The 13,080-nt window shown below is 40.0% G+C and overlaps 1 protein-coding gene across 2 annotated transcripts in view; it reads right to left on the bottom strand.

Moving 5' to 3' along the window:
• Nucleotides 1-3,178: 3,178 nt before the first annotated feature.
• The window catches only part of NKAIN2 (sodium/potassium transporting ATPase interacting 2), a 525,151-nt gene continuing 515,249 nt past the window's right edge, over nt 3,179-13,080 (bottom strand). Inside the window, exons 7-8 of one of the 2 annotated variants that reach the window (XR_010439542.1) lie at nt 7,673-11,844; nt 3,179-4,126 (exon numbers count right to left, since the gene is read on the bottom strand). Coding sequence is in view for 1 of the 2 variants with exons in the window: in XM_064707983.1 (XP_064564053.1) it covers nt 11,835-11,844 (10 nt within the window). In the remaining variant the exon portion in view is untranslated. Of the gene's footprint in view, nt 11,845-13,080 lie in introns of both variants that reach the window. The other variant, XM_064707983.1, reaches the window with a different exon arrangement.

Genomic DNA, 13,080 nt, shown 5'->3' with positions numbered 1-13,080 from the left:
AGGTGGTTATTATTTAACGAGAACCAGTCCTTTCTGGTTTGTGCATGTGTCCTGTGTGCCCAGGGCTGCAGGAATAGTCCCTGGGGAAGACTTGGCGCTATAGAAATATTAACAGCATCTGGTGTTTCAGCAGAAAGATTTCTGTTCTTTTGGATTCAACAAAGAACATGGCATAACCCAGTATGCCCAAACTGCCAGGGAGGCTGGGGCCACATTTTAATGCACACCCTTTTCCACTTGAGGGATTTTCTTCTCCCTTAGCTCCTTAGGTAAAAGAGCCTGAGTGACAGATTTTCCCCACTGTTGTCCAAATCTCCAGCATATTCCAGACCTGTCAAGAAGATTGTCAGCTATTGCATTGCAGTCCTGCTATGGATGTGCCTGTTTGGAGACAGCTGCTAGCCTGGGTCAGGCTGCCTGCACTGGCCCCAGGTGTTCCGTGGGCTGTGGCACAGAGCTGCTGCTGCTGCTGCTGCTGCTGTGAGCCCGCAATAGGTTTTAGAGAGCTGGGAAGGGAATTGTGGTGACTTGCTGCTGGCACATTCCTGTTAATGTGTTTACTCACTTTCTTCAGGATCTTATGAGAATTGCCAGTGAATTCAGACAACTGACAGGATCTTAGTTATAATTAGTAGCAGCTTCCATTCTGACACACGGGAAGGACTAACAGCATTTTTCTTAAGGCAGAGTTGTTATGCTCTCCTCCAGAGAGGTACTTAAAAAAGTACATTTTCTAGCAAAAAGCCTCTCCCACTTGTTTAGGACAGATGGGAGAGGCAGGGATTCTGAAGTGATGGAGTTTGAGGGTAAAAAATTATTGTACAAACTGTCACAGAGCGTGGGCTTTCACAGATCAGCTATTTTTGTTATTACTGACATGCATCCGTTATATCAGGAACTCAGTATCAGGGCAGATGTGGATGAAGTTTATATTTCTTTGTTCATAAAAGCTGTGAAAAATCACAGGGAAATTAGCAGAGTACAGTACATGTGGAGACCTGAAACTCAAGGGCTGAATCAAATTACTGAATTTATTTAGCCTGATGAGCAAAGTGTACCTGTCCACAGAGTCTAATCACAAGGCACTGATTTTCAAAGGCCCTTTTGTTCCACTTCAGAGGAGTTTGAAAATAAAAATAAACATTAGTGAATATTCAAAAAGGCCCAAGAAGCTAAATGCCCAAGAAGAGTTTAAGATCTGCTGACTTTCAGTGAAACTGGGGGTCTGGTTTGAGGATAACTCTCCTCACAAACACCACAGAAATGAAGTGGCTGAAGGAATGGCTTGGGCTCCAGTTCTTTACAAATGCAAGCAGACCCAAAATGTTTGAGAAGGCCCAGCCTGAGGAGCTCTTTGCCATCATTATTTCCACTGAAAGTCTCTTTGTTATACATGCCTGCAAGTCCTTCTAGGAATCTGCCTGGTCTCTTTCTCCTGGTTCTGTAATGGACTGTACAAATGAAAAGTAAATAATTCCGGGACAAAAATTGAACTAGGAACTTCCATTTCACAAACCCGGAGACCTTATGAGTTCAAATGAGAGTAAAGGCAATAGGACTGGGAGATGATCTGGGACAGTCACCAGGCAGTCATTTAAGTATATTTTAACAGCCTGAGATTAACAGAGCTTCTGGCCATAACTGTATGACTTCCAGGACTGAGAAGCTTTTTTGTAGTGTAAGTGGTTTATAGACCTGAACTTGGGGATAGTTTTTGAGATTGATCCTGATGGTTAACTTAACAGTAGAATACCTTCATGTCAGTTTTTCCTGCTATTTCCTTTGATTTTTCTACATGTAATATGTATTAATTTTAATATAATCAATAAGCATTCATAGAAGTAATGACACTAAATAATCCTGCACATGACTCAGGGTGTCTTCACATTGATAAAGGAAGCTTGAATATGTTCAAGTTCAAACAGTGAATTATCTTTTTTTACCTATAGTTTGTTTTTCAGAAGTATACCTGAACTATAGCTTTCCTAATGCAAAAAAATTGGAGCATTGTCCCTGTTTGCCAAAACTACCTCCTCTAACTGAACTTGCTCTTTACCAAGTGCAAAGTGAAGCAAGGTAGGACTTTGCCACCTCAATTATAAAAAGCTGTAGCCGGACAAAAGTCTGATTTCTTCTCTTACAAGAAAGACATGATCTGAGTTAAAACAGAGACTTTGGAAATGATTCCTCCAGATGCAGACTTGCTCTTCTTGCTGGTGCCAGGAGGATGGGACCTCTTGGATGATACCATTGGTCAGCTCTGGGCGCTACTGGTGATGGAGCCAACACAGGGAGTGGGAGTTTTTGGGGCTCTGACAGAAGCTGGGAGCAGGGACATAGATATTGCTGCCCTTCCTGGTTGCCCCTGCTTGAAGGATTCCCTACTCCATTTTTGCCTAGATCTGCCCCTGCTCAGGTGGCACAGCACCACTGGAGCACTGGATGCTTTTCCACTGAGGATGTAGAGACCCTGCTTAATTTTAATTGGCACTCAGCAGTGGTTCAGCTCAATAACTCAATGCGCCATGACAACTGAGACTGTTGGGGGGCAACAGTCTCAATGATCAGGTGTGAGAAGGACAAGCTCAAGGGAACAGCCCTGAAAGAGTACTGCTAGCTTCTCATCTGTATCCTTTCACAGTGCAGAACATGGGTTGTAGACATCAGTGACTGTCAGGGTGGGAGTCTCACCCAGACAGAGTTTTGCCAGGAGCTGCATTTCAGGCTGTAAGTTAATGAACAAGAAGCATTTTTGCACAGGAGAAACTCCAGACTGAGACATGCCTTTGGCAAAAGAATTGCATTTCTAGAAACACTGGATATTATTAGACTGTCTTTTGAGGTGGTGCTTTTTCTTTCTGTTTATGTGCAAAAATCTCCCTGCTGCTGAATTAGTTTGCTCAATGGAAATCTTATCAAGTCTGAGGAGCTCTGTGCAACTGAGCAAGAAGCAAGAAGGATGTGAAATACACTGAGAATTCTGGTTACAACTAATATTTAACATGTATTTATAAAGGGAAAAGAGGTTATGTAGCAGATTCCTACTATCACATTGGCTAAATAGCTATGCAAATGTCTTGATTTCTCCCTAATGCTCATGTTTTGCAGAAAGCCTCCCAGGGTGTTAATACCCCAGGTGATGTTCATTTACATGAAATGAAATACACAGAGGAGCGGGAATGATGGAAAGATTTTACTGGTACAAATGTGGCAATGAGCAAGTTATATGGGTCAGCACAAAAGAGTACAGATAAAATTTTTATATCACCAGATTATGTGTTTCACAAATGCTGGGCATGAAAAGGGAAAAAAACAATCTCAATTTTTGTAGAGCATTTAAAAATTATTGAGGATAACGGCTGTGAGTTTTTGTTTTTCAAGGATAGCAAATATTCAGACATCTTAATCACAAAGTACGAGATCTTGAAATCTCATTGAAACAATCAGCAAGATTCTCACTGGCCTTAATGAAGATGGGATTTCATTCAACTGGCCAACTATAGGAGACTCAAATAAGGGAAAAATAATAATCAATGCATTGTAGAAACTGATGGGGGTTTTTTCTCTCTTAATATGCAGACCTGTTTTGTTCACCCCAATGCTTAATTCCAAGACTACCTCAGACTAAAAAGGATGATTTTTGTGTCCTTTTGAGATGCTAGGAGTATTTCCAACAGAGAAAAAATATAGCTTGAATGAGAGGCAAATCACAGGATCAGAGATTGGTTGGGGCTGGAAGGTGCTTCTGGTGACTGTTGTCTCCAGCAACCCTGCTCATGCAGGGCCACCTACAGAGCATTGTCCAGGACCAAGTCCAATCAAGATTTGACAGTCTCCAAGAATGGAGACCCCACCACCTCCCTGGGCAATCTGTGCCAGTGCTTGGTGACTCTGACAGTAAGAAAGAGTTTGCTGATGTTCAGAGGGAACGTCCTGTGTTTCTGTGTGTGTCACCCGCTATCACTGAGAGGTGCCTGTCTCCATCTGTCTGTTACAGTTGGTTTAATAGGTAGGGTGGAGTTTTCTAAATCCATTGGGGAAGGGCTGTCCCATGATGCAGACTGCCAGGGCGCTTGTCACTGGGTCTATGGTCTTTCACTTTTCCTGAGGAGTTGTTCCTAGCCACCTAAAAGTGAAGAATTTGACCACTGCTGAAGATGCCTGTAAATCACACCCATGCTGCATGTATGCATGCAATTAATATGTTAATTTAAAAAAAAAAAAAAAAAAAAAGCTGTTTAGGGTTCCTGAGAGTTTAAAATAAAAATATTTGCCCAAATGAGACTCAACACTTTCAAAGAATGGTTTCCTTTTGGTTTCAGTTCTTCATCTTTCACAGACCTCTATTATGCCCAATATCTGCCATTTTGAAATCTGTGACTTGTCCAAATTTGGCCATCTCTATGTATTGACTTTGAAAGACATGCGACAACATTAAAAGAGAAAATCATAGAACCATGAAATGATGTGAGTTTGAAGGAACCTAAAGATCATCTAGTTCCAAAACCCCTGCCATGAATAGGGAGACTTTTCACTAGACTGGATTGCTGCTGCCTGCTGGGATGAATTAAAGCAGGATGGAGCCTGTGTCCCTGTGTGTCTCTGCTGCTCGGAATGCATTGTAAGCAAGACAATGAAATAAATACAGTCTTTGCATTTCAGCTGTGGTTTGATGGTTGCCCTTGTTTTCCTGTCTGTGCCAATTCGCTCAGCATTAACCTGGCCTTGAACACTTTCAGGAATGGGGAATCCATCACTTCTCCAGGCAACTTGTTCCAGTGCCTCACCATCCTCAAAGGAAAGCATTTTTTCCTAATGTCTAACCTAAGCTTCCCTTTTTCATTTTTAAAGCCATTCCCCCTTGTCCTATCACTTCTTGCCCTTGTAAAATCTTATCTAAACTTATGGAAACCATCGTGAAAGTGCTGACCTCCTTAAAACATTCTTGCATTGTTTTCCTGGATTTGAACTACAAAACATAAGGAAAACCAAAGAGGGAACAGTTATTCTATTTACTGTCAAGAGTGTTCAAAATGTTTTTCCTAGTAAGTTTCTCTCTAAAGTTTAAGCAGGAGGTTACACTAGAAAAGACCTTACATCTTTGCCATGTTGAGCAGACACTAAAAGCAAAGATTAAATGGAAAACACATCTTTATATTAATTATAGATGGCTAGTGTTTCTCAGGACCTGAGGGAAATAAACAAAAGTTCTCAGATCCTGAGAGTTTGGAGTACACTGCTTTAAATCAGTAAGTGTAGACAATTTACATGCCTAACATGCCACATATCAGCATGAAAACATTTGTCAGAAACTGATGAATGAAACAAGAAGAATAATGAAGAAAAATGACACTATACAAACCGTCCAGAGAGCAAAATAAACAATGTAAGTGTTTGGTAAATAAATCCCTGCAGAACTCTTAGAAATGAGTCACTGATTAATTGAATCAATCCATCAACCTTTTGTGATTACATCAATATGCAATCCCTTTGATGTTTGTACTTCTTCCATAGCTACTGTTTTAAATGCCTTTAAAATGTAAAATAAGATATAATATGTCCATATGGAGCTACCATAGATTAATTGGATATCCTAGTAAGATATAGCTGGCTGATTCTTTTACTTAATTCTTATATGTAATGCTGTAAATAACTGTATCACCTTCTCCTTTTTCTGAATTTTTTTTGTCACCCACTTCTTTGACTAACTGAAGTTTAACAGCGGGGGGGGAATGTGAGATCATATTTTTCTTTTTTTTCCTGCTTGAAATGTTCTCATTAACTTGCTTTATTTATCACATAAATCCTTTGTAGAAAGGACTGTCTTATTTACTCTATTCATAGATTGCACCATGCTTGTACATCCAGTAATTATCAGAAATAATAATTTTTGTGTACCAAATCCCTGTCTAGAAAATAAACACATAGGACTTGTAATATCTTGAGAGGAGGGACAGGAAAAGCTAAGCAGAAAAGGTGAGAGACTGTGTGTGGTTATGTATCTCCACCATAAAATATAGCCACATAACAGGTGTGTGTATGTGTGCATGTATGTGTGACTGAGTGAACTGAGCCAACATTTACCACAAATGCACACAGATGCATCAATATGGAAAATACTATGCAAATTAAAGCAATTGCACATATTTGTGTGCTCTCCTAGGAACAAAATATTCACCTGCATGCAAAGAAATCAACTATCTAAATGTTTGCAAGGGGGAAAAACACAATCCTGAGAAAATTCTTGGAGAAAAGGAAACGTGAATCTAATCCAGTAAATGTGTTCACAAACATTTTTTATTAATTTCTTCTAATTCACCTGTGCCTTTTGTAGCTCTGGATATTTATGACTTTCTCTGTACTTAGTGAGCTATAGCTTTAGCAAATGGAATTATGATTCCAGCCAGGGCTTGCTGCGTCTCCTGGCTTCTGTAATGCTGCCAACCTTTACATTTGGTTAAATGTCTCCCTGTCTGGGGCTTTTTGAGAATGTACATAACCTTGTGCTTCCTCTTCTTGTCATTTTGCACCCATCCTCAGTGACACTCCTCCACGGCTGCCATTGCCACCTTTATGTGAGTTGGAAGCAATGGGTGTGACAAAGAGCAGTACGTAATTTTGGGAGGGTATTTGGGGCTGTGTTCAGGAAGAGAGACAGTGAGAATGGCACGAGAAGATGGTGACAGAGAGAGAGAAATTAACTAGGTGTGAAATGTCTGTGTGGCAGAACTGGGGGCTTTTTGAGAGCACATGCTGGATGTGAACATGCCTCTTCACCTTAAGCTCCCCATAACCTATTTCCCATCAGGACAAAGGCAAAGCTGGGAAAATGATAAGGTACCAGATGGCAATAAAGACCCTTTTCCTCCATCCAGATGGATGGAGAAGCATGGCTTTTGTAGAGATATAATTTTGAATCAGAGATGACCACAAACATTATTTATTTTTTAATTCTCATGTTTCTCATGTTTCATAGTGCTTCTATCTATCCACAATAATAATCTCAAGGCAGTTGGAAGTCCCAAAAGCTACGTCTTCTACTCAAAAGAGAGCAGAAAAATTGGTGTTTTTATTGGACTTTTTATTGAAAAATAAAAAGTGATCTTTTGTGATCTTGGCAGGATTTTGGAAGACACTTGTAAAAGACATAATCTGTTTCAATTGGTTTCTGAGAGATAAAGGAAAAGTGCATTTTTAAAAGACCCTTCTTTTGTACGTATGGAGAGAGATGTGCAACAAATGTATGCATGGTGCTACTTAGAACTTCACATTTGGTACAGTATCTTCCTAAACCACTCAGCTGTGCCAAGGTCTCAGCTTTAACTAGCTGTAATTGCTTCTCTTGTTGAAGGTCTGAACAGAGGGACTTGTCAGGACATGAGATCAAACAGAGCTGATTTCTCCAATCCATGTCAGGAGATGAAGCATATTGGTGACTACAGGAGGAAAATCTCTTTTACTGATTCTGTGCTGTGCCACTTCTGTATGTGAATGAGTAATTGCAGTCTAAAGGGCAGTTTCTTTTATGCATTGTAATTGCATTTAATACTGCACATAGCTTGAAGCAGACCAATTAGCTTAACAAATGTCTTCATCTTTCTCCAAGGAGCAGTGGACGCAGTGCTGTCTGCAGTACTGCTATGTATTGGTTCTTCAACAACACCTGGCTTACCTTTAGTGTCTGCTGTCAATCCACACGTGCTGGGAAAAAGCCAGATTCAGAATAGCTAGGGAACAAATTCAAGAAGTCCATCACTTTCATCTCAGCTACTCATCAGTAGACAGTCAGCAAGCAATACATACACATAGACTATTAATGGGGCTATAGTATTTGCCTTTAAAACTAAAACAGAGGACTGGAAATGAAAATATTACAAGGTGGAGTGATTCACAGTGTGGAGTTTTGCTTGGTCTACTATCAATGTGCTCAAATGGAAGGTGAGCATGCCAGTGATGAAAGGCCTCAGACACTGAGTTAATGGCCATTCCTATCTGGAGACATCCAGCAATCAATAGATAACTGTGCGACACTTTATCAAAATGCTGTGCAGCAGTGGAATATTGTCAACAGTACTTAGATTTAGCAGGTGGAGCACAAACCATTTCTCCTTACCTGACTGAAAAGTATCACTTGCACTATTATGAAGACCTAAAAAGTCCTAACGAAAGAACTCTCTTTCTAAGGAGTCATCCTAAGAGAGCATGACTGAGTATTTCAAAATTTATATAATTCTGCTCCACCTTTATTAAATGACCTCAGGCAAGCTGTCAATATATGTGAGCTCTATAAACATTTTTCCTAAAACAGGATTCCATCATTCCAGTGTAGGGACAATAAATAGCATATAAAAGAATATGAATGCAGAGGAAATATCCATGTTACACAGCTCATTCTTAACAAGTATTATTTTTGCAATACTTAACACTGTTGGCAACTCTATACCTATCATGGGCTTAAAATTCCTGATGAGTGGGCAAAAACCAGTCCTGTTTTCTAAGTAGAGTCTGTTGCAGTCAGCCTTGTAAAAGAAACCTTTTAGTGTCAGTGATAATGAAAATACCTGGTACATATGACAGCGTTAAAATGGTGTCATGACCTGGCAATTTCTATTCAGGGCTGTCACATCCATGCACTGCACAGATCGGGATTGTCATCATGTAAATGTAATAGGATTCTTTATCCTGCATTGTTGCTCAGCTGGGAAGAGTAATTCTGAGTTTCCTGTAAGTTCTGAATAGCAGCAGGGGGCCATGAATAGCTTGGAAACCTATATTTTTCCATTTATTTTTTTTAAATGCAAATTACACTAGTAAGTCAAAAAAATCACTTTTGTTAAAAATACATTCAGAATTAACAAATGCCAAAAAGAAAGGAAAAAAGACACATTTGGATTGTATCTCTTGCCTTCTGAATATTTTAGTTTATAACAAAAGCCCAGCCTAGAAAAATAACATTCTTTACTGGATTTTGAGGAGGATACAGCTGTACAAATCAAAAATGTCATCCAGATATTCTCACATTACTGTGCTCTAAACTGCTTCCAGAAGAGATCTGTCCACTAATCATTTAGTTGAGTAGTCAACAGTCCTAACGTTTTTAATGGTGGTGCTCTAACTGCAACTTAAGCAAGGTTATGAATACCAACTTCATATAGGTATGTATGTGTGTACATATATATATATATATATATATATATACTGTGTGTATGTGAGTGTGTGTATCTACTCTATATGTAATATATGAATACACATTTATATTGCAATCCATAGTAGTTAGATGTGCTTCCTATTTCCTAAGCATTTTACAAACATTAACAATTCAGACCTCACAAAAAGCCTGTGAGGCACATATTATTCCCGTATTATGGATGGGAAGACTAAGACACAGAGAAATTAAGGCCAAAATTTTCTAATTTAAAATCAGGCCTATAAGCTACGTGCAGACACTTCATTAAATCGTCTGACTTCTAAAATTGCTAACTACCAGTAGCCGCTGTTCCATGGGAAATCACTGAAAGGTATGAAAAATTATCTTCTGAAAATTGGATTGCTGCTTAGGTGCCTAAACTGGTTTCTTTTCATGTTAAAAAATGATTTTTATAGAAATATCATTTTGATTAACTGGTATACAGGGAAAGATAAAATAACCTGTTATGACATTTTCATCCCATTTAAACCTCTTCATTGTGTTTAATACTGTACATCTGCTATATTTAAGACCACAGAAAAGTTGAAACTTTTTTAGTTTTGCAAGTTATGGGAAATTTCAGCCTGTCACTTGGAAGTTGCATGGGGTTTCCAAGGGTTGAAAAGCATCTCTACCCAGTAGGAACTCATATTTTCAGGTACTCAAGTATGAAAATTTAAATTTGAGATCCAAATCAGCAATGAATACTTTACAGGATCAGGCCTAGGGGACATTCATGTTTCATGCATGAAATTCCCAGCAGTATCTGAGATGGGAACCCTTGGTCCACTGCATCAGAATCTTCCTGGGTGATGCAGCCCCCAAAATAGTTAGTCCTGTGTATTTTATATACATAGACATACACACACCTCCACACACTTACATATATATATATCTATCTATATCTATATCTATATAAATCTCACTGAATCAATGTAGGTATAGTTCCTGAACATGTCCCGTGTCTTGTTTTCACTGGTGAATGCCTGTTCCTCTGTCATTGTCCAGAGTTGCTGCTTGTGACACTGTACATCCATGCAGACACAGCAAAGGGCACTGGCTTGTACAGGGATGGGTGAGTGGTGTGAGGCTGCTGGAGCAAGGGTTTGGCCAGCAGGGAAAAGGGACTTGCTCAGGGCTGCCTTGAGCATTTCCAAGCGCTGACCTTCCCTCTTGCCCTCAAAAGCTACATGGTCACCTCAGGTGTGGCAGGTGCGTGCGTTTGTCTATGCAAGGTCTGAGCAAAGAAACAATGACAATCCAAGTTTCTGAAAAACCTGAGCAAAATATTGGGTTTTCCTAGTGAAAGCCATCTACGTTCTTGAAAGTACAGATCAGATGTAGAATAAAACATATGTTCCTAGGAGTTCAGAGTATTTCATATACACATTGACCTACTAGCAAAATTCCCAAAGGCATCTTGTTGCCAACTACGTAACAGCACAGAGGGTTTTTTTTCAGCCACAATAATACAGGAAGATAAAATACACGTTCTAACACACAACAGATCCCCCAAATATACCACAAAAAGGTCTTCAGTATTTCTTCAACTCAACTAGTCCCTCCCTGCCCTCTCCAACCAAAATCAAGAAATAAAATATGTGGATCCCTTATGGTGCAATTAGGAAAAAAAAAAAGCTCACTTACAGAGAATTTTTAGTTGAAATCAGATATAAAAGAGTAAACATAGATAGTACATATTCAGTTGGCCTTTGTTCATAGAAATCTGCAGATGTCTCTGTAGTTAGTAAAAGATGTTTAGAGATAGCTATAAAAGCACCTACAGTGCGATAAATAAAACCAGCGGGATTAAGAAGCACTGTTTCTGCTGCTTATTTCCAGTAGGTTCAATTATTAGTTTCTGTTACCCCTTTCCTCATCTTGACCCCAAAAGGTTCTCAGTTATTTCTTTATTTATTTTTCTTTTTAATCATTATAAACTATTTCTTGACCATTGTGGAGCCCCAAAAGTAAAGCACTTATCAGACAGCTGGCAGTTTTCTACTTGGTTGCTCTGGAGCCATGGAGCAACAGAGCCTTATTCCCTGACATGAAAACAAAGCAAAACCAAACAGAAGAAAACCACTGACTTAGAAATCGTTCAGAATTAACAGCAGCATGTTAACTTCAGAAAGCTTGCACGTAGTTTCTCTAATGTGCAACGCAGTTGGGTTAAGGCAAGTATGAACTGTACAGCCTTCAGGGCAAACAATGCGCTGTCTATTGACTTCTGCTGCAAGGTCATCCTGGTGTTTCAGTGTTGTTGACTGAGGAGACTCAACGCGGCCCGGAGTGTGGAGGAGGCTCCCACAGCACTGAGTGGGCTGGGTTCATGTCTTAATCCAGATGGGCCGTGCTGGCGGTGGCCAAGGGAAAAAAAGGGGACAAAAGGTGGCACCAATGCCTCTGCTGTGTCCCTCTGGTGCTGAGAGGCAGGAGGTTCAAGGAGGGGTTCTGGGGCGTCTCCTTTAGTACCTGTTAGAAAGAGAGGCTGCAGGTCTCTGTTTTCTGTCTCACTGTTCAATCAGCTTTTATACAATATTTTTAGCACAAAAATGGAATTTCTTTTCTCTTTGAAGAACCAGGAGGCCATCCTGAAAGAGATTTTTGAACAGGTCCTCTAGCCCACCTTGAATAGTCCCCATATTTACTTTGACCTAGAAGAAAGACAGAGAAAGAACAATATTTATAATCCAGGATATACTTTTCTAATCCCTGCCCTGCTGCTCTGGTGCCCTTTTGCAAGCAAGTGTAATCCACAAACCAGTTCAGATACACGTGGGATGAAGAGGACAGAAAGACAAAGTGTTTACTCAAGTAACTGCCTTGGCTTTCTCTGGAACATTGTTAGAGAAGTCAGCACAAGTTTTCTAAACAATCTTAGGCAGGAGTTATGTTTAATTATAATCTTTACTGTATGTCCATGGGTCAACTGGAATATGACCTGATTTATATAATCCATCAGATACGTAGCTGTCTTTGTAAAACCAAGAAGTGACATGGTATGAGGGCAGAAGGGCTGGATTGCAGGTGCAGGGGAAAGCTGCCCACAGCTCACTCACAAAGCAGAGACCCTGTGCAAGCGCCACAGCCCGGCCACCTTAACAGTATTGTCCCAAACCCATGTTTTGTAACTAAAGCTTTCAGTCTAAAATTGACAAGATGTTGTTTGTTGATAGTGAAAGCTCAGGTGGTAGGTTATTTAAATGTGTCTGAATCCCAAAACATGAGGTCATAATTACACAGAAGTTTGTACTGCGTGAACATGTGGAGTGTCATGGTGGTTATACTCAAGGTGCTAGTTTTAGTGTCTTTTTTTGTTTTGTGTTTCATTTATACTTTCAGTGAATGGTGAAGTAGGTAGCGCTTTCAGTTTGTGCAATTATCTAGACAAATGCCTATATGTGTGTGTGTGTGTGTGCGTGCAGGAATACAGATACTGCAAATATTCTTAGGCTTCACAATAGGAGGAAAGCATGCTTCACTTCAGGGCTGCACTGCTTTTGAGCAATTTCTCCAGTGCATTAGGCATCAACATCAGACATGCATGGGGTTTTTTTGCTTCACTTCTTCTTTTCTCGAACAAACAAGTTCAGTGTGAAGAACATAAAGAAAGATCTCTCTCCCCTCCCTCCTTCCTACTGTTTTTAGAGCAGTGATCATGCAGTGCAGTCTTGTTCCACAACTACCACTGGTTTTTTTCATGTGCAGCAGAATCAGTGTCAGGGAGTGTTTAGTCACCTTCCTCCGTCACCTCCCATGAGGAGAATTTTGTCTTGACAATTGATTTCCGCCATCTTATTGTGTCCTTCTCCCATGGTCTGGAAATGAGCACTGGCATCTCCGGCACAGAATGCCAGGAAGCTGCTTTTGAGTACATCAGCTGTGGCCAC

Source organism: Zonotrichia leucophrys, chromosome 3 (assembly GCF_028769735.1).
Source record: "Zonotrichia leucophrys gambelii isolate GWCS_2022_RI chromosome 3, RI_Zleu_2.0, whole genome shotgun sequence".
Classification (NCBI taxonomy): Eukaryota; Metazoa; Chordata; class Aves; order Passeriformes; family Passerellidae; genus Zonotrichia; species Zonotrichia leucophrys.
This window is presented reverse-complemented; position numbering and strand designations above follow the sequence as displayed.